The sequence below is a fragment of the Anser anser genome (assembly GCF_964211835.1).
Source record: "Anser anser genome assembly, chromosome: 5".
Lineage (NCBI taxonomy): Eukaryota > Metazoa > Chordata > Aves > Anseriformes > Anatidae > Anser > Anser anser.
Genome location: NC_139725.1, coordinates 32,113,503 through 32,141,290, shown reverse-complemented (window position 1 = coordinate 32,141,290; position 27,788 = coordinate 32,113,503). Strand labels below are relative to the sequence as shown.

Here is a 27,788-nt window from a genome sequence, read left to right as displayed (position 1 = left end):
TGCATATTTCTCTGTATTAATAGCTTCAGACATTAAAGTATTAAAAGGCGCATCAAAAGTGACTATTCAAAGCCATCATCCTGAATGGGCAAGGAACTGAACCCTGAAAGTATTTCAGGATTTTACATACTAATAATTATTTCTTCTACAAAAGATTTTTAAATTGCGGGGTTTGTTTTTGTTTTATTATGCTTCCCATTTCAACCTTAAAGTAGCCTTTGCAAGTATTGCCAAGAAAGAAGAAATACAAATATTCTTATCCTTGTTGGTATGTTAAGGACAATATTCAATGCTAGATAGTTTTGTTTTGTTTTCTCTTTTTAAGATGGTCTCCTTTCTTTGTATTACCAACAAATAAGTCTAGAGCAAAAAACATAAGGAGAGTATATAGATCCAGAATAAACCACAGTTGAGCACAGGTTTTGCAAGCAATTTAATTATTTATTGTTCCTTTTATTTTCATGTCATACTGTTTGAAAGTAAAAGTTCATTGTAGCAAAACTTTCAGAAGCCGAATGAGCATCTATTCCATTCTTAACAACCGTTTATCAAAAATTTGGAAAATATGGGGAATATTAACTTGAACTATGACTAAATAGAGATTATTGTGATTTTTTTTTAAGTATAAACTGACATGCTACCTCCTCCATATCCAGGGTATAGTCCTACCTTGCAATTTCTTCAACACAGCTACTTCCATTTTCAATACTTGCTTTGGCTGTTGAGCTGACTCGACCTTCAATGCAACATTTTCCCGAGTAAGCAAGTCCAGCGCATCGTAAATTTCTCCGAATCCTCCACCTCCTATTTTCCTTAACTACATTGAAAAAAAACAAACACAAACAAAAACAGATTAAAAAATTGGGAGAAAGAAGGAAACAAAACATCAATACTTCTTTGCCCTGTCTTTCAAACTGAAAACACTGTTGTATTACTAACAGATTTTAAATGAATATAACTGTATCCTTGAGTAAGTAAAAGAGCTATTGAAAAATCTAAAAAGGTATGGTTAACCACAGAAGATTAGGAAGAGAATCATAGGAAAACAAGTTAATATACCTGATGTCCATCTGCGCTAAAATTCCTTCATTTAATACACTATAAGAGTACAATTCCCAGCATGATTCTGACCAGAGTCAGCATGCTGAATATATACTTTCCTCAAATAGCCATATGCTACCCAGAGACCTTCAAATACAAATGCACAGTGGCATTTAAAAATATGCCATCTTTTTATTTTTTTCTCAGAAATACACAATAAAAAGGTATGCAACTTCTTGTACTTAGTGCAAAAAGCCAGAGATTTCTATTCTGTGCAGTGACTCACACGAAAGCTAAATCATAAATGAAAAAAATAAAAGGCTAAGATTACCTTTGAATATGTATATTAAATGTTACTCATCTACTTATGGTTCACTAACATTATTCTTATTAACAGACATTCCAAAGAAAGAGGCACCACTGCAACATGCATCTGTTTTAGGAGGAGGTAAAAAGAATGCTCCTGGCATATTAACTAGTTTACACTATACTCAGAGGAAATATTAATAGTTGTGTTTTCACTCTGCTTTAAATATTCACAGGGGACAATGATCTGTCTCTTTCAGCATCAAAAATGTCAATGTTATTTCATAATGTTTTCATATGGTGATCTCTCCTGTACCTACCATTGGTAAAAGAGAAACAGGGACAAAATGAACATAACCTAAGGAACATACAGTACTTTATCTTCTTTTTTATTTTTAATTATATTTTACCTTGAAATGACTGACATGATTTTCTAAATGTCACTTTAAAAAGCCTACACCATATTAGATGTTGTCGAAACATTCTGAGGATATACAGATCAGCAATATGCTGACCTGTCTTCAGATTCTGAAAATGAATCTAATGTCTCCTAATCGAGACAATCAGCCATCTGACTGAGAAGCAAAACACATTTTTAAAAATAGCCTAGACCTCTAAGAAGAAGGAAACAGATCAAATAAGGTATACTCACTTTTTTTCTTTGCATTTTTAAACCCAAGTCATATCATATGAAATTTTTATTCTGTAAGATTGCAACAATACTCAGTATTTCATCATGCATTTTCTGATCTGAAGACCTTTTACCATTGCAAGCAAGTCTTATTCCAATATTCTTAAGATGAGGAAAATAGGGTTCAAAATAGTTTTTTCACTTCCTCTGGCCTCACATTGCCAACTTTAAAAAGGTGCATTGGATAGGTGCCACATCAAGTTAAAACTTAACTAACTCACCTAAATATCAGCTTCTACTGCAACATCTGTTGATTGCAAATTCAGATGATCACTTCCTTCTAAAAAGCACACTAGCGGCTGACAAATTCAATCTCCCCTCAGACAGCCTGTATACGTTCTCTGAAGCAGGGTAATGAAAACACAACCACAGGCTTAAGGCTACTACTCCTTAACCAGCACATTTAAAAAAACTAACAAGTTCAGGTACAGAATATCACAAACCCTAAATAAGAAGCTAGTATCTTTGGACATGGCTTGTTTTAGGTAGTATTCAGGTAAGAATCTAGTGTTAACGCTAAAATGACAACAAACCATGAGAAATAGAGTATTTTCAAGTCCCATGAAATACTCGGTACAACATGGTTACATTCAGATGTATTTAACATATGCAGACCATTAGTCCTTACAGAAAGGGAAGAGATGTCATCTAAACATTGGAAAATCTAGCAGGTTTTAATGGGATTCAATATATATGTATTTGTATGCCTGTATGCACATGTATCTATCAAAGATGTAGTATTGTGACTAATTTGGCCGCTTGACAAGCCATTTGGCCTGCACCTCTTGGTCTGGTAATGTTCCACCTCTTGGTCTGGTAACACCAATATCTTCCTGAGCCCTGAGCTAGTGTCTGGGTTCAAACAGCTAAACATAGATTTCGATCTGACTGTGGTTTTCAGCATAAGCACTAGTATAAGCACAGTGGGGACAGTGAAAATGCATGGTGAGAAAGGGGAAGGAGCAAAAGGAAAGACATGACACAGCCATCCTTGCCACTCACTGTACAGACTTAATACAGTTTATCATATAACTTCAATTTACCAGCTTTGAGAAATGGCCAGACTGAGCAATACTGCCTCTGAAAGTTTGTTGTTTTGTTTCGTTTTGTGCTTTTGGACTAAAATAACAAATGAACAAGCCACCACATTGATAAACAGATCAATTTCTATCCTCAGATGAAATACACCAGAATCATTAACGTACATCCAAGAATGATGGCAGTGAATAATTCCAGGCACAAATGAACCTCTGATGGCAGAAAAAGAATTTTCCACCTTTGTCACTAGGTCACGCATGACATTCAGCAATGACCTCACACTCTCCTTTGTCTTTTTGCTGCAAATGTCCCAATAGAAGCTTTTCTTGTGGCTTTTCATATCCCTCACCAGTTTCAACTGTATGCTGAGCTTTGGCTTTCCTAAATACTCATCCCAACACACAAAGGCATTGCCTCCATTTCCCTCTCAAACAGCTCATCCCCTTTTCCACCTTCTGGTCACTTCCATTTTGCTTTTGAGTTCAAACAGTATCTTCCTATTCACTCATATTGGTCTCATATCCGCTCAACGTCTTCTACCTTGACAAGGATGATGTTGCTCTCTTTTACACCTGCGCCACGGTCTTCCACTCTGTACATGAGTTCAATGCTTTTCATCTTTGCATTCAGCTTCCCTCACTCCAAACTCATTCTCTCCATCCTCTTTTCCACTCCTCTCTTTGTATGCTTCAACTCTAAATAATTTCCAACATTTTTTTCCTTTGTGTTTTTCATTACACTGCATACTGAATGATGATTTTAAACCCATCTAAAAACAATTATCATTACATTCAAGTTTCTCTAGGTTGAAAAGCAAAGAAGGACTAGAAAAGACATTGACATAGGGAAAAAACAAATACTAATAGACACAGAAGCTGGTAGAGAGAGTGACACAGAGGAAAAAACACTTATATAACATCTTTTCTGTGTCTATTTTTCAAACTAGAATCACCATAAAGAATGTCTACATCAAAATTAAATTTAATTGAGCATAGTTTTTTAAAATGTCCATGTCCACAAACTCCAGGTATGTTTTTATGATTACAAAGACCAAGGTCCTGAACAGCAAAAATTCTGAAAATTACACTTCAACTGCAAATATATATACAATTTCCAGAATGAGCACGTATTTTGTTTAACTGATTGCCACAAAATAATCTCATATAATCAAACTACTGAGCTGGTGCCCTTCAATGGGAGAAAAAAAAATAAAGCAGGATAATAGAGAGCTCCACAAGAATCACAAAGACAGAACTCACAGGGGTCAGTAACTCATTGCAACTAAAACTTGAAGTCCGTTGGCTTATACCACCTCACCTTTCTACACAAGGAATTTTTGTTAAGTATTCTACTGCTTCAAGAACACTAACAAAAACCGTCAATACTTCATAATCTAGCAGAAGAATATTAATATATTAACTACGTTTAAGTACATATGTTAAGCACTATGGAATTTCTGATATTTCCATGCTCCTTTTTTTCCCACTGGCAGCCTGTCCTATGAATTCCTGATTTCGGAAAGTGTATCACCTTAGATGTCATTAAGAAATCCTAACTGTTTACCACAGAAATTAAGAAACTAAAGAGTTACTCACAGACAATGTTTGGCATTCATCTACCTGTAATATTTGATTTGAAAAACATGCAAGTTAAAATTTATAATCACATGAGATGAGCTAGGAAAGAAGATAAACCTGAAGAAAACAGCTCTACTGTTTCATATAATCAGACAACTGAGTAGTTTTGTGGATAGTGACATATTAGTATACTCTTTTCTATTTTTAATCCTATCTTATACTATTTGATCTGCCTAGAGACTATGGTTTCAGTTTTTACTTCACTCTAATATCGAGATACAAAAAGAGAGAGTGTATTACAAATACTTATAACTCCAAAGACTTGGTTTGGATTCTGTTTACACAAAACTACAAAACTAGTATCAGCTTCCTGCATTTTTAAATGAAGTACAGAACACAAGATAGTTGAAAATATTCTGTTTAAATGAACTTGAAATGAATGATGGATTTGTACCTTCTATGTTCAGTTTCACAATTTTAAACAAAATATTGAAATATAGGAGTATAACAAAGCAAAGACGATGCAAAAAATAGTGATTCAGTGTCTATTCACAGCCTACTAAACACACAGAGACCTGAGGTACCGAAAACATTCTATTATGAAGCTAGGTTTTTCCTTATTTTCTTTGCTTTGTTTTGTTTTCAATCTCAAAAAAATCTACATGAATCAAAATTCTAAAATGCTCAGGAGAGTGGAGAAGGAACTATGAGAACTCTGCTTGATTTCCCAGCAAAAATAGTTTAGAACAGATATTACGACTCTCTAGATGTAAATAAAGGATATGAACACCAAAATGGAACAGAGCTATTTACAGTAAAGCCAATATGGGCACACAATCAAATGGATATAAATCAGCCATGAATAAATCTTTGCTGCAATATAACAAACAAAATTCATTTCTACTTGGAAGAGCAACAAGGTCCTGAAAGACCATTCTATAAGAAGTAACAAGTCTCACAATCTGACTAGTTTCAAGAAGATGCCTGATCGATTTCCAAAATGGACTGAGATAATCACTATCTGATTGGATTCAATATCCTAACAGGAATATTTTTAAAGGAGAAAAAGAATTGCAGAAAGGCATACTCACCACCTTCCATCTTTCTTTGACCAAGATTCCCACACTGAGGATGTCAGGCTGCTCCCCTCCTCCACTCATTGCAACCTCCTGATGCGCGGGAACTGCTATGCGAAGTCTGGGTCAGCAAAAACCATCCAGATCCCAGGAGTGGCTTCCATTTAACCACTGCCTGCAGAAACAGAGCAGAACATGGGATATCAGTGATTAACAGAATGACATGAAATACAGAAATAGTTGTGGTTCTCACCTAGCATGTTAACTAGCTTTTTGGTATCCTATGGTGACTTACATCAGAATTATAGCCAACTTCCAGTACAGAAAGCAATCCAAGTATATTGTTCCTTAATTGTTTTAACCTGCTCACACTCAAACTACCAAGCTCACCCTCAAAATAATACCAGCAAATATAAACATTTTCAAATTTATATTGTGAATAAGAATATGCTGGCAGCTTCAAATTGTTGTAAACCATAATTACATTTTTTCAATTTTACTAATAACTTTCTAACCATGAAATAAATAATTAATACCTTACTAGATAATTGATTAAATAATAGTAATATATAATAACAAGCTTGAAAAGATATTAACATCAAAATTACAGAAATAAATACTTATATTGAAATTCTAATTTATATTTAATTTATTGTAATGCCTACCAACTACTTCATGTTTTACAATGTAGTTCACATAGCTAGTATTATTTATGATTAAATACGTCTAAAAGTGCAATTTCACTGGTATATGCCAGGGTACAAATAGCTAAAAGGTGAAGGAAAAAAAAATGTGTTGAGTAATTCACTTTAATTCTTCAATTTTGGTGATAACCTCAAAGCAAATTTTATATAGCAGTATAAAAATTTTTGTTTTGGAGCTTACATAATGACTCTCATCAGCACCCACTCCAACCAGTCAAAAAGCTTATTTCGTTTGCTATGAGCTTTTCTAGAATTGTGCTTGTTACACTGATATAATGATACAAGCTCACTTATTCAATGTAAGACTCTTCAAAAGTGTATTTACGTCAGTGATTTCAATCACTGCCAAAACAGTATTAACTAAAAGTGGAAAATTCTCTTACCCCTGATTCAGCACACCAATGGTATACAACATCAATACAACCATTATGGTTTAAATTAACAGGATACATTTTTATACATAGAAATGCCATATTTACTACTGTGGTTAAATTATACTTAAAACAAAACCAAAAACCAACCAACCAATAACAAAAAATAAAATAAAATAAAATAAAATAAAATAAAATAAAATAAAATAAAATAAAATAAAATAAAATAAAATAAAATCACTATTTAATAAACCTAGTTTTAAAGATAGAGGTTTAATGTGACAGTGATTGTGTTTTGGTTCGTTTTTTTTTCATATTTATATTCTTCCATATTAATTTTTTCTATTTAATTTAAGCCTTTCTTGCTTTAATTGTAAATTCTGACATTCAAACCAACTCCAAACAAAGCAGAAAGCTCTGGAGAAAAATTAATCTGAATTAGCTGAAGATTTGAATTTATACCTAATTAGTTAGAGTGGATTAAATACCTGTGAAAGCATGTTCATTATGAATACACAGCCTGAATTGGTTTAATTTAAACGAATGAAGGGAAACCAAATTAAGATTGTGTATTCTGAGTAAGAGTGTCCACCCTGGAATTTAATCAACTTGAACTAAACCAATTTCAATTGTACTGGTGCTGGTAAATTCTCCCCTGTAGACAAGGTCAAAATTCTAAAGAAAGCCATGGTGATTTATGTTAACACTCTCAGTGTTACAAACCACTGACCATAATTGCTGACCTTTGTAATAGAGTTATCATAACACATTCAAGAATTAAGTAGGCCAAAGAGAAAATGAAACAGCACTAACAAAGGGACAAAGGTCTATTAAACACTTCTAAAATTACACGTTTACAGCATGTTCAATGATTTTTCTATTTTTCTATTTGCCCAAACCTTTGTTTATCCTTCCAACACCTTCCAATTATGGGGTGGTCTTCACTAAGTACTACTTTTACTCTCTTATCTTTTTTTGACTCTTTTTTTATTTCCTGGTGTTTGTTTATAAAAAGTAATGGAGAAAGTATTCATTTCACTGCAGCAAAATCTAAAACTGGAAACAATTTTGCTAAAGCTTTCAAACAAGAGAAATAACATCACCTGCAGAAAAAGTAAATGCTTTGCTAAAGCAAAGATATGACAACAATGGTTTTAGAGTTTTGTACCAGTATTGCTATCAGCCTTGATCTGGTATCTGATCAGATTTTTTATTTATTTATTTTTTTGGATACATTTCAAATGACAATTTATAGTCACAGCTTTGACAAACATTTATGAAAGCTATCGATTCATGGAGTCTTGAGCATGCTAAGGGAGCATCAGTAACTAGCCCAGAATGCAATGTTACAATACATACACCCAAAGAACCATGCCATATTTTAAGAAATACGGTAAAAGTACTGTTGCTGTAGATAATATCTGCATGGCCAGGATCACAAAATCTTCATTTATGCAGAATTCCTCAATCCTATTCCAGTACATTAATTCCTTGTTAAATCTCTTGACATCCAATATCATTACAAAGCAAGAAAATCTATTCTACATCATCATTCTCTGATATTCAAAACACCAAAATCCCATGATGCATTAAACAACCACACACAGGAAGCAAAAGTTCTCTCCTGAGCCCTGGAGGCAAGGTGCTAAACACCTCCTGAAGCTTAAGAAGCTAGCCCTATTACAGTGCACGTAGAATAGCAAGCACTGTTTTACTTAAGAAACACAAATTTTATGAACATGTTGAGGTTAATTTGGACAACCTGGTTCTTCAAGACCCCAGATAAAGGAGCCTGAGTATTCAGGTATTCAGAATTCAAGGCCAGGAAGCCTGAAATTAGCCTGAACTTCAACCTGTTCAGGCCACCCTTGACCCCCTCAGTGAATACGCAGGTGTACTTGATGCATGAGACTTGAAATGATGAGGAGTCCCCTGCCTTCCCTGACAACATGTCCCAGCAAGTCCTTTCCTTCACAGCAAGCAGGACTTGTTTTGTTTCAAGGTTTAATCTGTCCAATTTTAGTTTCTTACTACAGGAATTGTCACACTTTTTGAAACTGAATTCCATTCCTGGTAATTTTACCTCATTTAAACATCTAAACACAGGGATCAAATCATTTTAACCTCCTCTAAATTAAGCCTTCCTTCCTATCCCATGGGTCTTTTATGTGGTCCTCCTTTGAAACGCCTCTCCTTGCTCCACATTCTTCTTGCAGTATGGGCAGCAACCCTGAGTGAGACACCAACACTGAATTACACTCAGTTGTACAAATGCTTAATAAGGACAAAAGATGAATTTTCCTTTAATTTCTGCTCACAGTCTTATTTCCCTAACCTAAGTTTAAAGCTGATTTGTGCTTCTGCTAAATCACAACTGTATCAGATGCTTATACACCTGCATGTTTAATGTCATGCAGTGCTTAAAGCTTTTATTCACAGTGTGTTACAGATTGTTTTTCATTGTTCTAATGTGTACTCTAATGACCTTAACACCGTGAAAAGGAAAAATTGTTAAGACTTACTAATGTACTGCAGTGGATAAGTATCTTGATACTCCTTATCTAATGACAGAAAACATGCTCTGGTATGTGTAATTTAGGTTACCTTCTTCAAATTCATATGGAATAAAATGACATTTTTGGAGAGGGCAACCTTTAAAGGTCCCTTCCAGCTCTACTGTTCTCTGATTCTATGATAAAAGGACTTTTTGGACAGAAAATATACACATTTTACAGAGGGGGTACTCAGAACAAAACCAAAACTGAAACTTCTCTGAATTCTGGAGGACTTGAATTCAGATTGTTTAGATCCATTCACAACTCCACAGATGAAGAAAAAGTTCATAAAAACTCAGTCCCATTTATATTACAGAAGTACAGCCAGCTGTTGCTTTCAGCATAGTAGCTGAAGCGTTTATAATGCTGGTAAAGAATTTAAGAAGGTTCCAGCGTGCTCTGTATCCCACTGAAGCAAATGAATAGTCAATACTGTACAGTTAAGGTGCAAGTTTTCCCTTACTCATTCAAGGGATGAATCCTTGAGCAGTGCAGTTCTATAGGTGGCAGTAAGGTCATTTTCTGCACAAGGAATTTTTCTTTATTACTCTCCTAAACAAGTAAAAAACATTTTAATTGCAACATATTTCAAGAAATTATATATTCATCAGTTTTCCTATCAAACCAGTTTACGTCAAGAGAGGAAACAGAGAGGATAACAGAATTATCGCAATTAAAGACAATTAGCCCTTAAGCAAATTTATTTCCAGGTGACAGTTCATGGAATAACTAGGACAACAAAATGAGTACAGATTTTTTTCCATAACATAAGCCTTCCTTTGCCTGGGAACTGATCACAGTGTAATACAAACAGTTAAAGGACAATTGGTCCTTATATCCAAAATATAATACTGTACACACAACATTAATTATTCAGAACTCTTGTACTCACTTAAACTGCTTTTAACTACATATCACTTCCCCAAAAGACTTCTGCAATTTAGCCCAAACAAGTATATTAAAAGATTATATAATATCAGATAACAGTGCAAAAATTACAGATAAAAAAAGTCACATTTCTAAGGGCTGACTGTAGTCCAGCACACAAAGACAATCATGTTGTGTAATTTGGGTGCATGTACATGCGTACGTACCTGTGTATATAAGAACTTCTTTAGAGATCACCCTAAACTGAAGCCAATCTCTGCTTACCAGTCTTCATAAATGTTTAAATCTAGACCCAAGGTTGAGAAAATAGCACAGACAATTTTGGTTGAAGGCAGGTACTGTAAATTTCAGGACAAAACAAGGACAGAAGATTGCTTCTGTTCCACAAAAAGGAAAAATATAAGTCCTGTGGCCTCCCCTGAGAAATAATATCAATGCTTTGCTATGAGGAACTCTCTGTGTTATTATTTCTATCTGGCTGTCTTCATTCATTTAAATAACTGGAATACTCCAAAGTCGCTTTCCACTTCTGTGCTTTCTACTTTTGAGCAGAAGAAGAATTTAAACGAGGAAAGGAAAGTCAGCATAAACAGAAAACCAAGGCAGGAAATTTTCAAAGGTCCTAACTCCATAGAATTTATGGTAAAGTCTACTTCCATAGACAGGCTAAAAATCATTTTCATTTTGTAAATTCTAAGCCCAAAAATGCCTTACGTGCATCTATTTGAACGCCCAAACTAGAAAGCTATCTTACACTTAGAATATTTTCTGCATACATTCATTAGAAGCAGGGTTCTTGAACATCACTGAAAATCATTATCCAGCATGTCAATGAGAAAGCTAAATTTAAGACCTTGACCTAAATTTCCAACTGTACTGGTTGTGAAGAGAAAAAAACAACAAAAAAAAACCTATACATAACCAATGCCATTTTATGTTTTCCTGTCTCAAGCTCTTGGGTGCCAAAATTCTCATCACCACTTGCAGATTCCAGGTGTGAAAAGCTCCCAACTGTCTTGTGATCTATTGCCAAAGAGTCTAGATTCCCTTCTGGCAACTTCTGCACATTCAGCTATGTTGTTATTACAAAAGTGGCAATATTTTCCTCAGTTTGAAGACAAAGTTAAATATGTAACACTTAGTTTCAAGATAACAGCCTTATTTTAAAAACACATATTTCAAGCTACCATACTATTTCCAGTTTCAAAATAATCCAGCACAAGAAAATTACAAAAAAGTAAAGTAAGGCAAAGTTTATGGAATGACTATATTTATATTATCTTTTACTAAACAGTCAGGAAAAATATACAAGTTCTAGGCACACAAACCCCTTTTCAAGCCCAAATAAATGCAGCAACTTCAAAATTAAGTTTAACATGAAAGCAATTGCACTGAAATAAACTTTATTATGTTGCTTGATTAGACCAACTGAGAGGAAAGGTACTTGAGATCTTCCAATAATGAAAAGGAAGCATTGAGGTAAGTGTGTGACAAGGAAAGACTATAGGGTTATTGCTCCTATGAGAAATGCAGGACGTAATTTAGTACCAACAGAAAATCGGAAATTTTTGGTCAGGGAGAACAGAATGTATCATAAAACAAAAACTCTATTCAAACCATGGTGGTTTTGCCATGGTATTTTTCAGTTGAGTGAGTTAATTTCCTAATTTGATTTGTCACACAATTGCACAAAGACTTATGTCAGAACAAGGGAAAAAGTGGAAGTTAGCTGTGGGGGAGAGGGAAGGGCTGGACTATTTTTGTGGTGCTTTCAACTCAAACCAGTTGTTGAACTACAGACTCAGATGCAGAGCCTTTAAAACTGAAGAAATTGAAACATAAACCTTTGAAGAAGTTAATTTCATTACAATTATATTATTCTCAGTTTCCTCACAACTTAAGAGTTCCAAATAAAAAAAAAAAGACGTGAAACCTTATTAATTACCCCAAAATCCATTAAAAAATAAATGTCATTTGTTAAAAAATACATAATTCAGTGTCTTCAATCCACTATAACTGATAGTTTCAACAAACCTAAATGGAACTAGAATAGTATTTTTTCTATGACAAGAATTTATTTTACCTGTCATAAAAGCCTTCTTCAAAAAAACTATTTCTCTGATCGCTTACATGATGTAAAACAATTTTTAAACACACAAATAGAAAGGTAGTTCTGCAATTACCTAAATTATACAGCATTACAATAATTGTTTTTAAAATCCTTGTAAAATTGAAGAAGAGTGAAGTGATATCTCATATGGTTTTGAACATTGATACAAAGACAGCTTGAAATCAAACAATGATTTTAAATAGTGACACGGTAATATAATATCAACCTATTTATGATTTGGATTTATCTGCAAAATAACAATTCTTACTTACAGCGTTTTGAAATGTTGGAATAGTCAGTTATCTTCTTAGAATACACTTAGAATATTAATACATTACCATCACTATCACAAACTTTATATACTAAGGAATAACATAAAATGATCTTTTAAGATGATCCAAAGAATTGCCCTTTCCACTTGTACAATCAGTTTCTATTATTTGATAAATCATCTTTCTCAGTAAGGAAAAAAACACCAAACACAGGCAAACAAAGTACAACTACAGAAGGCAGGAAGGCAAACACCACACTGGTTGGAAGAACTTTTTCCAAAGCTTACCCAAGAGGGTAAAGCTTCCTGCCAGCAGGGCAATAGATACATAGCAATTTACAGAGGAAAAAAAGCTGCTGCTAAAGATTGGGCAAGAAATGGGATAGATACAACTAATAGCTATTAACTTCTGAATATTTAATCCAATCAAGTAAAGTTCATGGTAAACTTTAAATATAAATGGGAATAACTTTTTTGAAAATACAAAAATCGGCAGAGGTACATTGGTGAGATGATCAGCAAGGTGACGTGAATAGCAAACCACTGTCTGCACCGATGGCCTTCAAGCGATCTCAAGCTCTGCCCAGCTGGCAGACCACCAGCCTATGTTCATTGTGCTGTGCCCAGTGCGCAGCTTCCAGTAACAGTCATGTGTGCAAGAATGATCTAAATAATGTCTGTTTGGCTTCCTAAAAAGTACTTGACAAAACCTTTTTAAAGAAACTAAACAGACATGGCAAGAAAGGACAAGTCCTCACACACACAAAATAGTTGGTTAAAAGGCAGGAAGCAGGACTAAGCAGTTGGTTCAGGTGATGGAAAGAGGTCACTAGGAAGAGTTCTGCAAGGAGCAAGCTGTGATCTGTGCAGTTCAGTATTTTCATAGATAACCTGGAAAACAGGGTGACAACTAAGGTAACAAAAATTGGCTGGCAATAATATCTGATTTAGTGGCTTTTTAGTTTGTTGGGTTTTTTTTGTTTAACAAAAAAAAAGGAAAGAAAAAAAAAGATGAGGGACAACTGTGAGGAACTGTTGAGTGACCTTATGGCACTGAATAACTGAGGAATGAAATGGTAGGTGAGGTTCTGTGTAGATAAATCTAAAATCATGTACATCAGAAAAATAATCCTAACTTCTCATTAAAATATATTAGGGATTATTTGCAATCAAAAATAAGATCTTAGTTATTATGATATACAGTTACAAGAGACTGCAACATAATGATAAATAGCAGTCAAAAAACAATGAAATGTCAGCAATTCAGACAAAACAGACAACATGAAGATAATCGTTGTGTTTTATATATCCATGGTTCACCGATACTTTGAGTACAGTATGCAATTCAAGTCCTTCCTATCTAAAAACTTAAAATAAAAAAGTTCAGAAAATAGAACAAGAAAATCAGAGATACAGGACAATTTCCACATGAAGTAATGAATGACATTTTTTTCAAATGAGATGATAGGAAATAGAGGGGTATGCAACAGAGGTCTACAAAATCATTACGGGCATGGAGACATTGGCTAGGAACCATCTATCCATGATCCTATTCAATAAAGGAAATTAAAAAAAAAAAAAAAAAAAACAGAAGAGGTAAGCAGAAGCCAGGATCAGAACAAACACAAGCAAGGAGTTCTTCATGAAGTAGCAGCTAACGTGGCAACTTGTTGCCAACAGATGCTGTGAATGATAAAGGTTTACAATGGTTCAAAGGGACATTAGACAACTCCATGGAAAAGAAAATTTTCACGGGTTGCTGAAAATATTTATTAACCATATCCAGCTCAGAAGTCCCTGAATAGAAAATTGAGCTTGTAAAAGGAGCATGCATGCACTCTCTGTTCTCATATTTTTCTCTTAGGCATCCACTTAAGACCACTGGTGAATACAGACCGTTAGTCTGCTCCAGAATGGCCATCTACACATGTCTGGGAAGATGGAGAGCGGAAAGAGAAAGTCTGCTCCTTGTAACACCATAAATTCATATGATCTGAATTGACAAGTTATGATTTGAATTAAATTCTTGTCCATAACCTTTTGTCAATTGCTTAAAAGAATCTCTGACTCTAAACCTGTTGACTAACTACCCATTGTGGGAACAATGACACAAATTTCAACTCAGGTAAACCTTTTTTTTCTGAGACTCCTGTAAGGCAGTTATTTTGGGGGAAAAAAAAATGTATATAAACTCTTGTATGCAAGAAACATTCAAGATCTTCAAGTACAATTTGTTCCATCATTTCACCTTCTATTTTCCAAGTTCTGTCTCTCCCTTTTTGGACTGGGTTTAGTTTATAATAGTCTCAACATATCTATTTATAGTACTCTTCCCATCAGCCAACACATTTCCCATTCCCTCCATTACCAGGTTTCTCATTCAAATTCAGATTTTCACATGCACATTAAAAACTAATACTAATCACTAATATTATAAGCATAAATTCTACCTCTAATCAAGGTGCATCAAGCCATGCTGCAGACAGCAATGAAATTATGTTGATTTAATAACTTTCACCTATACTACAGCCCTGTAAATTTCAACAATTCTCCATATTTGCTCATGTTTTTTTAATTACAATTGAAGTGGAATATTTCCTTTTAAATTTGGTATCCGTACACACAGCAAGTTTGCGATTCTGTCAAACACTACTATTAATAATGCTCTCTCCAGGTGAAGTATCAAAATCTACTACAATATATATATTTAGAAAATATAGAATAATAACTCTTAAAAAATGAGTTTCTATGTATCTTTTACTAAATGTTAACTTATATTAAAAAAAAAGAGATTAAAGAAAGCATGGTTTGTAGCAGTCAAAGATCAGTGTGGGGTTTGAAGCAATTTCAAGTATACCAGTGATCAAGCCATTCACAGGCTATTAAATGCATCTCACTTTTGGTTACCTTCATTCATTCATCTCCTTACGTGATGTAGTTATGACCATATTTATATTCTTAAATAAGTATCAAATATTCTCTTATAATACTGCTTTTGCTAAAATCCTTTGTAGTAAGGTTTTAAATTATACCTACTGCTATAAAGTTAAGCTATTCACAGAATACGCTATTACAGTAAAAGACTCAAATGTTAAAATGTACAGTGCTATCAAAACCACTTAACATCATGTAATCTTACTCAAATGATATCACAGCTGACTACAGCTACTTGAATTACAACAGCTCTTTAGATAAATAAAAAAACAAGATCAGTTTAGGAAGTACTATTTTTTCCTATGTACGTCGTTGAAAATTACACCACATGACAGAGAGATTCTGATTGCAAATTCTGGCAGCAGACAAGTAATTTGCTAAAACATTCCTAAAACTGGAGATCTGCTTCACAAAACATACAGATACTACTATAGGTCCATAGAATTATACTCCTCGAGTCTAACCTCACTATTCTGCTTGTCATCTTCCCCACTTCCCTTTGAGTAGAATTGCTTTCAAGGTAGCAGTGCTAGTTCAAAGTATCTATGTGTACACGTGAAGCATAGCTGGTGTTAGGTTAGCTGGACATTGCCACTTTCAACAATTTATTTTTTCCTCTCTCTTCTAGCTAAAAGCCTTGCTTTACACAGTGCATTCATTTCTCCTCCACTCTAATAAAAAAATATCCTAAACAGGGAGAGATTATGCCAAAATATTAATTCGATTACTTAGAACCATCTTAACAACAACAAAAACTTGTGGAATCTGCAATTTGATTTAATTTTAAACCAGAAGCATGCCAAAAACATATAGGCATCATCATCTTTTAAATCATAATCACATCACAATCAGCCTTTAATGTTTATTTTTGTAATGCCTTGCCTACATCTCACACAGCCAATGATTCTCCTCAGTAGGACTAAACACTCCTCAGGCAGTAGAGAAAATTACACATGCACAGAACTGAGCCAGTAGAGTTTTAAAGTATGGTGTGATTCAACAGTGGTGATCATGGACTGCTCCACAAATGTGAGGATCATGGATGGCTTCCACACATCAGTCTGCTGAAAACAGCAAATGTGTCTTAGCCATGAGGTCATTCATTACTTACAATTTTCCCATTATTTTATCCCACAGATGCCAAAGAATTCAGGCCAAGTGAACCTATGCCAAGCCTAAGACAACAATCATCTTTGCTTACCATGTTATCGTCTAACTCTGTTACACACAAAGTTCAGTATGATAAAAGCAGACCGTAGCTGATTGATCAAAGATATTGAATAGACAAGGGATGTTTTTTCCTTCCAGTATCTGGCTTCAGATACAACTAGGAAATGCCTCTAATCATTACATTCAAATAATTCTATAGGTCGGATGCACAGAAATAACACATTAAGACACATCTCCTAACTTAAATTTATCTTTCTCTTAATGCAGCTGGTACAGACATTATGGGTCAGATTTTTAGCAATGGAAATTCATGGAATGAATCTGAACTCACTGAAGGCCAGGTACAGCAATGCTATGTTCTGAGTTCAAATAAAAACTTTTATTCCATAATCAGTTGTTACCTCAGGTAGCACCTACATAAATGACGGTGATTTTTACACAGGTGACATGACTAAAAAAAAATTGGGCTGCTGAAGACTGGAGCATCAAGAGAAGCAAGAGTATAAAAAGTCCCTGACCCTGACTTTAGTATTTACTTTAGGTTGCTTCAAGAAACTTTCAATCACGCGTTTCAGAAAAACAAACAAACAAACAAAAAAAACTAATGCACAGCCACAAACAACTGCCATAAAAAAACTGGGAAGACATATAATGCCCTTACAATATGAAACTGATGAAAAGGAGAACAAGAATTCCTGTAATTCTGTTGTAATTTGATACGATTCACTCTTCTAATAGTTTCACAGTTGGATATTCCTTAACATAATGTCATATGGAAACTCTGAATTTTAGCTACATTTTAATCTTAACTTTGCTACCTTTTTCATAGGAAACATAGTAGAGAGGCAAATCCTGAATAAATGCACTATCATAAGGCTTTTTTTTTATTATTCAGTTCTTAACACTAGATTAAGCTCTTTTTCCCCTAGTTACACTCGGGACATATACACCTACTTTTGGTTGGGCACCACCTGCCTACAAATCAGAATGATGGAGAGATTTTAACATCCTTTTCTAGAGAAGTAGTCAGATGTTTTGCTGACATAGAATTTCTTCCCCTAAGAGGAATAGGCTTTTACTGCATTATTAAATATTAAAAACCCTACAAGACTAACATGCAGGGGGGTAGGCGGGAAACAGGGCAGAAGTACATTTCTTTAATCCATTTGTCAGTCATTATCAGCTGTCAGGTCTGACCGATGGACAACTTGCCCTGGGAAAGTTTGTTGAGCTGAGACAGCTAGTGATGGGAAAAACACAAGAAGAGATTCAAGTCTCAGATGCATTCTCAGAAGTTTTATTTCAGTGTTGAGGGATGCAGTACTGAAGTGTAAAAAGCATTTTTTCTTTCCTTCAGTTCAGTTAGTTCGCTTAGTCACACTGCACGGAATTGCACCCCAAGAAAGTGCGGCTCTTGCCTAAGAACCATGGAGCCATGGAATTCTCATAAAGGCATCCAAATCTCTCACCAGAAGAGACCTGAGGAAAATAAATCAGATGGGAAGAGGGGAGAAGGAAGAAGATGCCAGATGTTCAAAAAATCTAGTTTAGTGGCACTCCTTTGTCTTGCTTCTATCCCAGTTCACGTAGCTACTTTCTCATAACTGCTGATAAATACACCTAGCAAGCTTAGTAGCTTCTGCTCCGCATCAAGTCTCTGATATATATCGCATTAATGCAAAAATTAATGCAGGGAATCAGACATGTAGTATTCTTTACAATACTGTTACACTAACATACTCTGTAATGCAGAGCACTGAATATGTATGAATTACATCCATATATATACATCATTTTATATTATATATATTACATCTATCTTATGTGTACTACATATACATATTGTATTACATGCAAACAACTTATATGGAAATGCAGTGCTTCGTAACTGTATCAATGAGCCTTCATGTTTTTAACCATACCTGCCTACCTAAAACGGTAGTAAATTTGGCACTGTAACGACATATAGATGCAAATGAATGTGTCCTAATGGTTACTAAATGGATAATCGTTGAGGGGGGAGTGAATATCTGTAAATTACTAAAATGGGGGGGAAGTATTCCATGTACTTAGTATTTATTGAAAATGGTGCCATCACTAATCATGTTTGAAGTGCATTGAGAAAGAAAAGAGTGGTGTGGGGAAGAAGAGAGAACACTGTGGGAAATGGACAAGAATATAAACCAAACATCTGTAATAACCTGAAAGCTGTTTATAGACAGTAGCTCTATTTTCCAGGTTGATCTTTGGAGTCTGTTTTGTAGGATGCTGTTGAGGACCAGGGCCGAGAGGTCACAAGACAGCTGTTCTGTGACAAGTGCTAAGTTCCAGGCAGATTAATGTTTTTGCCCTTTATACACCATCTGAAAGTTCATTCTGACGTGCTGTGATTGCTCAAGTTTCACATTACAGTGGGACTAACAGAATCGCATTGGAAAGGTTTGTATCTCTTGCTCGAGGTTGGTAATAGATACGTTTGGCATAATTTGGGCCACAAGGAGAACACTTCTGGCACTGAACGTGATGCGAGAGGGGCTGTGACGAAACCGGAGGCGCTGACTCTGGGAAAACATCTTCGGCAGCAGGGTTTGCATCCAGCACAGGCACGAAGGGAGCAGGAACAGGAAGAGGAACGGGAAGGGGAGCCTCCTCCCGGTGCCGGGCAAGGGGCTGGCGGCAGAGGCTCAGCACCTTGGCCAGCTCCGCACGGCCCGGCACGGCAGCAAGCAGACTAGCCCCGGCCCCACATCCTTGGCCTGTAAAGGTGACAAGGCTGTGGCTCTTATTCTGCTCTAAGACATCTAAGCAGCACTCAGCAGCCTGGTTTTATGAAAATAAAATGGCAGAAAAAAAAATATAGATAGATAGATCACATTAAATAATAGGTCTCAAAACTAATACATCTCTAATTTGTCCCACAGGAATTGGTTCTTCACTTTATTCACACGATTTTTAATTAACAGCTTAAGAAAAATAGTTTCCAAGGTGTATTGTTGATCCTTAGATTAGGAAGTGGTACAGAACAAACTACATCAGTTGTTCGAAGTCCTGCAATCAAATGACACAGGGTCCGACTCCAACAATGGAGGGCATCGCATTCTTTGCTCCCTGCTGTACATGGAAACACCATCTAACATGATATACAGATCATCAGTCACTCTTAATAAAACACATCTACTCACTGTTAAGGCTATGATAATTGTGGATGAGTAGGCAAATAAATATTAAGGGAGATCATAAAACCTCTCTGCTAGTGTTAGGATTGCTGCTGGAGTATTATTTCCAGTTCTGTTGTTCACATTTCAAGAAAATATGCAAAAAAAAAAATATTGGAGAATATGCATTGAGTTTCAAAAACATGAAGCACAATTCCTTTAAGTTATCAAAGATAAATTTCTTTAGCTTAAGTAATCACAAGAAATCTACATTCTAACATACAAAATCATAACAGTCAACAGTTGATCTGAACAGTTAGATCGCTTACAAAGATTAAAAAACCACTCTGTCGTCTTTAACTTTAGTCAATAAGGACGTTCTACTACTAGAACACTCCATGAATGATTTCAGTGAATTTCGGAAATTCTTAAAATGAATCCTTAAAAGATGAAAAGAAGTAACTGAATGAATTTCTAAATTATATGTTCCTATTCAACTACTGATAACAAACATGATTCAAAGAAGTCACAGAGAAGTTGGTGCTGTGCACGAAGTTAGCCTCAATAACTACAACAGCACTTGGTCTTAAAGCAGCCAGACTGAGACATGCAATAAGTCTTTAATCTTTCAAAATAAACTACAGAAATATATTTCATTATGGAAATGTATTATCTTATGTATATTTAGCATGCTAAGACTGCCATAAGTCCAGAAAAGTATATTTTAACAAGTCCAGGGATCAAGTTAAAAAAAAAAAGTATCACAGAATATGGCATAAAAATAAGTTTACAGTTTACATATTATACGCATGTGGATCAAGAGACTCAGAAGTTGTATCAATTTCTTACACATCAGAAAAGCTACAGTACAAGCTCAGATTTTAGCTTAGCTAGCTGACAAACAAATGCAAAACTATCCCTACGAACACAACAGCAATTTCCCCCAAAAAATTACAGCTTTTCATTTCATCCCCAGCTAAATAATGAAAAGTATTACATACTAGTATTGCATATTTTCTAAATATTGTCTGTATGTAAAAAAGACAATTGACACCAAATCTTTCAGAATTAAAGCTTGGACTTGAAAAATAATTCCAGTTGTATTGCTGACATATTTTCTGCCATATTTGTATATTTTGAATGTCTAAACACTTGATCTATACAACTAAAATCTCTAAAATTAGAAGTTTTATTTCAGATTGATTGAGTGCAGGTTTAATTTTGTAGATATGAAAACAGTAACACGTGACAACAAAAGTGTAATAACACTAAAATGATAAAAGCATTCTATAGGCTCTTGAATTTACTCATAAGAAATACCATCATATCCATACAAGCTAGAAGCTTTTTTATTGTTATTATATTTTAAACTAACAGGCATTAAATTTACTCTAAACTGTGGTGGGATATTTATTTCTTCATTATGAAATTACTACTTAAACAAAAATCAGTTTCTACTCTGGAAGAGAACATGGTGGAGATGAAATCACGTAGCAAGGAAGGATATGAGATTTCTACTGAGAAACAGGAAACATACAATAACATGGATGAAATCTGTGTATATCTTTTTATTATTGATACTAGAAACCAGAAAAGTAATAATACAGGTAATAAATAAGAATCTAGTTATTACTACTCTTAAGGCCAAGAACAATACAGCTTCCTCTGATCCCAGCTCTTACCTCTTTCAGAGCAAGGAACATGAGAGCATATTACAATTTGTCAGCATCGAATATGAGCAGTATCTACCGCAGGGCTACTTGCGTGGCAGGCCCTGGTCTTGATGCAGACTATAAATCAATTCTGTCCAAACCTTCACTTTAGGAAAAACAAATGTTTCAGGAAGCTGTTACAACACGCCGATGCAGTTCTTCACAATAGAATTGGTGCATTACCTACCAGCTCAACCAGCCAGCCAATGTACAGCTGCTCCCTGATGGAACTGTCCCACAGAGGGAGGTCAAGAGAAAATTGACTCAAAGATGAGTCCAGTGGTTGGAGCATAGCGTGCTTACAGAAGCACGGCCAAATGGCCAAGGCATCTCAGGCTCAAAACTAATGAAATACATAAGAACAATATGAACAACAAGGGCAAGTGTCCAGACGGAACGTGGCATCCAGCCCAAATTTTCTTCTCCTAATCAACAGGGAAAAGAGTAGAGCGTGACTTGAATGCAGTCTTTTAGGTAAAACATTCCTCCTTCTCTTGTCTTCTTCCCAAGTTGACAAAAGGCAGAAAGATGCACCAACCAAGTACCCAAGCTATTGTAACAGAGAGAATCTGCTTGTGACTACTTCTCCCAGCTAGACATTCAGAGTGAGGTTGCATGTAACAGCATGACCCAGTAAGAATTATAAGCCTATCTCAGCAAAATAGCAATATAAACAACCCCCTTCTTGAAATCATTCACTGTCAAGTCTCTAAGTTAAATCAACACAGCTCACAGATCAACAGGCACTAGAAAAGGCAAAGCAGAGGACATCATCTTCCACTTTTAAACAGCAGCCAGCTGTTAGATTGGTCCAGCAGTAATGTGCAATTTTATCCGCAGTAGCTAACACACAAAAACTAAGTTTATGTGCATGCATGGCTATAAATAAATGACAAACACCAGCCAATGATGGAGCTTCTTTCCTGTATATATCTGCTTTACTGTGGGAGGCTTAAATTTACTCCTCAATTTCAGCATCAATTTCTAAGTTCTTGCCTGGTCAAGACAAAATATGACTGGGTTAGTTAGCACATACCTCCCACAAGACCAACAAATACTTTCTTCACACTGATCCATTTTGGGATTCTTTCTTTACTTTTCTCCATCCAGATGAACTGTTCAACAGCTTTCCCGATGGACATACTGTCTTACTCGAAACTGCACAAGTATCACTTCACCCAAATCATCATGATCATCACAACAATCCCTAGAGCCTTACATCACAGCAGATCAAATTTATACAGAAAAAGAATCCTGATCCAATATCAATTCTACTCCTTCAGTTCCCAGAGTACCACACATCAGTTTGTCCTAGGCCAACTCTTCTTTGGGAATTATACCTTGATTTTCTAGACCACCAGAAACAGAAAGTCAAAGTGTCACATATGAATGCTGAGCATTCAATGAAACTCAGTAAGTAGCACAGGCATTCCTCTTTTAATACAGCTTCAATCACTTGATAACACACATTCTGGATCTATTTAATGCAGAATGCTGACAAATGGAAAGACAGGAAAATAAACTATTTCAAGATAGTAGCTAAGTGGACATATTGTGTTTAAAATAAAATAACAACGCCGATGTTCTAAAAAGTCACCAGTTTGATGCTGAAAAGCAGCAAGCTCTATTTATAGATTCCTTCCCCCCCTTTTTTAAATAATCAACACTGAAGCTAAACAGACGTGCTTAATTTTCTCAGAAGCAGCACTGCTAGCCAAGAGCTGTATTTGAAGCATTACTGTAGCAGTAAACTTAACAGCTGCAACAAAACACATCCTGCTGTACACCAAACAAAGCAATCCAATTCTTACTATATTTCTGAAGAACACTGTATCAAATAACTGTCGCTAGAAATGTCACAAAAAATTAATATACTGAGAGACCGCGTGACAAAAGCAACAAACCTCATCTGAAAAATGTTTGGGAAGCGACAGAGAGCTGAAAGAAAGCCCTCTTTCACAATCAGTAAGTGGCTGCTGACTGGGGACAGTTCCCAAGCACTGGGAACAGGCAAAATCCATGAGGCAAAACCAATTCCAACTGCAGACCAGTCCACTGAAACAAGCCCATTAACACAGGCCACAGTGATGGCGTGATGCCCGTTGCAAGAGAAGGGCTTCAAAAATGTGTTAACATTACCTCCGTTCACACAGATTGGGAGGACATCCACCTCGACCACTGGTTTCGCCCCATTTCAGCTCCATAGAGTAACTTCTCTGCACTAATTAATGACACCCTTCACGATATCCAGAAATAAGAAAGTGGCCTCGTATTACAAGGATTTCACATCTTTTACAAGCTCTCGAAGGGAGTTCAGCATATTTTACCCTTTCTTTATACATGAGACAGCTTTGTATTGGAAAATCTGACTGCTGTCACTGAGACCATCAGTGAGCTGGGGAACTTGACCCATGAGGAAGCGTCCAGCCTTCGCCTCTTCCAGCACTTCCAAAGCTTCCTCTGTAACCAGCCTCGAGGCTAAGCAAGAAATGCACGTACACATGTTTCTCTGAAAGGAAGAATTACCGGATGGAATTCCTCATCAGTGCAAATAATCTAATTCTTGATAATTGATTAATCTCTTCAGAGACAAAGCAACAGCATGAAGTAGCATTTGAACGATGTTTTCCATCACAGAACCATGGAATCAACCATGCAGTACAAGAAGCACAGAAAGACACACCTGAACATAAAGATGAACACATTTTTGAAGTCTTAACAACATATGGCTTTGTTAGAAATGCTAATGACACCTTAAATCTCCCAGTCTGCCCTCCTTGTCCGCCCTCCTCTCAAATTCAATCCTTCCCTTCTCCCCAAAAACTCCTTAAGGTTTTCAAAGATTTTTCTCCATTAATTGAAAAACAAGTTTGAAGAGTAAGTTATTGGAAGTTATAACTTACAGGACTTCTCAAAAGTGGAGAAAAGATATTAAACTAGATCAAGAGGTGAAGGGTCACAAGGTCAAATTTTATTGTTTGAATTTTCCGCTACTTAGGTTTCAAAAATCAGTGACGTATAAGCTAATAGAGAGGAGAAAAAAAAAAACACCACCACCAACAACAACAAAAACAGACTATAAATTGAAACTGCCAAGAAAGGCATCTCAATTCCATAATCAGCTTAAAAAAAAAGTACCTGATTCCCACCAGAGTACACTACTTAGCAGCGAGCACTGAAGGACAAAAAAAAAAAAAAAAAAAAAAGAAAAATAAAGAAGACTACAATTCTAAAATTTTAATAAATATAATAAAGTTGTAAAGGTTAAATAAAAGATTGGATGATATTTTCAAAAAAGTAATTCTGAAGGAACATACAAGATACGGTTACTACCAGCCACACTATATTCTAGTATTTAGTGTTTCCCAACAAAGGCAGGGAAGTTAACTTTTATTCCAGCACTATCTGACATGGAATACAGGACAAGCATTAAAGCACTCTGTTAGTGTATGAAAAGCAGAAAATTAAAGTGCCCCATTTACTTGTACTCTACTGACTGAAATAATTTCCTCTTCTTCGAGTTAAATGTATTAATTCTCATTTAAGTAGCCTAAACACAAGCCTATTGAAGAAAAACAAATAAAAGATTAAGCATTTGAACAAGTTTCTTTCATTGCTGACAAGAAATCAAGTTGATGCTAAGTAATTTTTAAACAAACCCTGATGTGTAGCTCTTGGATTCCTTAGGGTACAGCTTGCATTTAGTCAATTTGGCTCATTTTAATTCTTGCACATCTCTACTTGAACAATTAGCCTGTCAGACGGACCTTCTAGATGCACGGCGCAATACATTGATCCATGAGATCAATCAAACAAAGCTCAGGTTTCTCCTCCACGGGAAGAGAGTGCTTTAAGAGTTAGGCAGGGGGAGGAAGGACAGCGGCTGGTCCATGTCAGACGCATCCCTGTGAGACCTCTGAGGATCCTGGTATCTTACGTTGAAGAGGCAGCTGCTCTCCTCCCCTCTAGCCAAACACAAAGGCTTTGTGTGGTGGTTTAACACAGGAGGAGAAAGACACAACACAAAACACAGAAAAATACAGTTAACTATACATCTCCTGTTGTTGAGTATCACTTCATTGCCACTAGATAAACAAGTCTTAGCCAAAACAGAAAGCACGGTAGTGTATCAATATACCATAGAGCATAAATTCACATGCTAAGGAAGTGTTTAACCATATATACACATATATAAAGAACTGGTAGAAGCTAGTCATTTGGAAATCAGTTTCAAACAGTGAAAGCTTCACCCACCTCTCTCTTTTAGCACACTCAGAAATCTTTTTTGATTTAATCACTCACACTGGAAAAACCTTGCTAGAATTTGTCATGTTAGAGGCAACACAAACTGCAACATGCAGAAATAATACCACGACTATACTAAACCTAACAAACATCTTGATACCTCATCCTCTCAGTTTGCTCTTCTCATTCTAGCCCCTAACATTTCCAAAATGACAAGTGTAAAAAGATGCTGGATTTCAAGAGCACAGTGATACTTCAGAAATATACCAGAGAAGAACAAAGTATTTGTCAGAGAACTGATTCCATCTTTGCTTTTTTTAAAACTGTAATGCCTTGATGCATTGTTTTCAAAGTAACTTTTCCCCAATTAATATATGCATGCTGTAGTCAGACTTTCTTACATTTGTATTTGCATGGCTTTTAAGAAGATATAAACACACATCTTGTTCATAAAGTTAAGAAAGTTTTAATACTTTTTTATGTGTAATTCACATTGTAAGACAAAGGAATCATCAGGGAGGGAGCATTCAGTGCAAATTAGCACAGAATGACAGCGTTAGGCACACTTGTTCCAAGAGTTCACATCATAAGAGCCACCCTCAAAAAATCCAGAATGAAATGAGTAGCAAAGTAAGGTCCAACCTTTGGTTTTCTCAGAAACAGCAGCTAAAAAGCAGCTAACAATCTATACAAGTGTAGCACGTGCTTAAGAGAGGCAGGGCATTAACTATGCAGAATAAATAAAAATTCTAGCTGTTTTTTCCAGAACCACAGTGTGGAAACCAACCGGTCACTTAGAGGCTAACAAGATTTCACGACAAGCAAGAGCACGCCTTATTTTAGGGCGCTCAGCCTTCGCATCGGTACACCTTACTAGTTGTGAATAATTCATCTCAGATTCAACTGGTTCTGCACACGCAGCCGAAGAAAGCTACCACAAGCTATTTCATAACCCGGTTCCTACGGCCCCTGTGATGGGAATTACGAACCCTGCTGGGATGCGGAGGGCCGGGGGTTTGCTGTGCCCCCAGCGGGGCAGCACGTTGGCGATCCCTACACCCGCAGCTCCCCCTGCCCGCACCAGCCCCGCCGCGGCTCCCCGGGGACTTACCAACCCCTCACCAACCTTTGTCCTCCCGCCGCCGTTCCTCCCGCAGGAGCACAAGGACGCGGGGGCAGCCCCAGCGCTCCCCGCAGCCCTCCGGGACGCGGCGTGCCCCCCTGCGGGGAGCTGGGCGCCCCCGGGCCGCGGGCACACGGCCTGGAAGCGCAGCCCGGCCGCTTCCCCACGGGCCGAGGACCCCCGCGGCCTAGCCGGGCGCAGCCGGCCTCGCCTAGCGATGCTACCAGCGGCCTGACAGACAGACGGACGGACGGACGGACTGACGGACGGGCGGACGGCCCTGCCCACACGCGGCCGTTAGGCGCGTGCCGGGGCTCGGCGCTGAGGGGAGACGGGGGGAGAAAAGGGGGGGGGGGGGGGGTGGGGAGCGCCGCAACCCGCCCGCAGCCTCACCTGGAACAGCGCCGAGGCAGGCGGTGGTGGCGGTGGCGGCGAGTCCCTGAGGAGCCCGGCGGCCCCGGGGAAGGGCTGCGAGGCGCCGGGGGTTGGGGGACGGCAGCGCTACAGCGGCCCCCGGGCCAGCCTCCGCCCCATGGCGTGCGGCGCGGTCTCTATGGCGACTGCGGGGCCGGGACGGAGCCGGCCCGCCCGCCCGCGGGGAGGGCTGAGGGCTCGGCGCCGAGCGGGGGGCGCTCAGGGGGCTGCGGAGCGGCCCGCGGCCCCCCCCCGCGTTAACCCCCTCGCCGCCGCCATCCCCGCGGCGCCGCCGCCTCCGCCGCCCTTCCTCGGCCGCCGCGCCACCGAGCCCGCTGTCCGCCAGGGCCCGCCCGCTTCCAGCCTCCCGCAGCGCCGATTGGACGGCGGCGGAGATTCCCGCGGGG

The 27,788-nt window shown here is 37.2% G+C and overlaps 1 protein-coding gene across 7 annotated transcripts in view; it reads right to left on the bottom strand.

Moving 5' to 3' along the window:
• The window catches only part of TTBK2 (tau tubulin kinase 2), a 91,475-nt gene extending 63,743 nt beyond the window's left edge, over positions 1 to 27,732 (bottom strand). For 4 of the 7 annotated variants that reach the window (XR_014584843.1, XM_083837532.1, XM_083837535.1 and 1 more), the window contains exons 1-3: positions 27,361 to 27,731; positions 5,745 to 5,904; positions 670 to 817 (exon numbers count right to left, since the gene is read on the bottom strand). Coding sequence is in view for 6 of the 7 variants with exons in the window: in XM_083837532.1 (XP_083693658.1) it covers positions 670 to 817; positions 5,745 to 5,813 (217 nt within the window). In the remaining variant the exon portion in view is untranslated. Of the gene's footprint in view, positions 1 to 669; positions 818 to 5,744; positions 5,905 to 9,822; positions 24,766 to 26,970; positions 27,255 to 27,360 lie in introns of those variants that run through there. The other 3 variants (XM_083837536.1, XM_083837534.1, XM_083837533.1) reach the window with 3 other exon arrangements.
• Between the last annotated feature and the right edge of the window lie 56 nt (positions 27,733 to 27,788).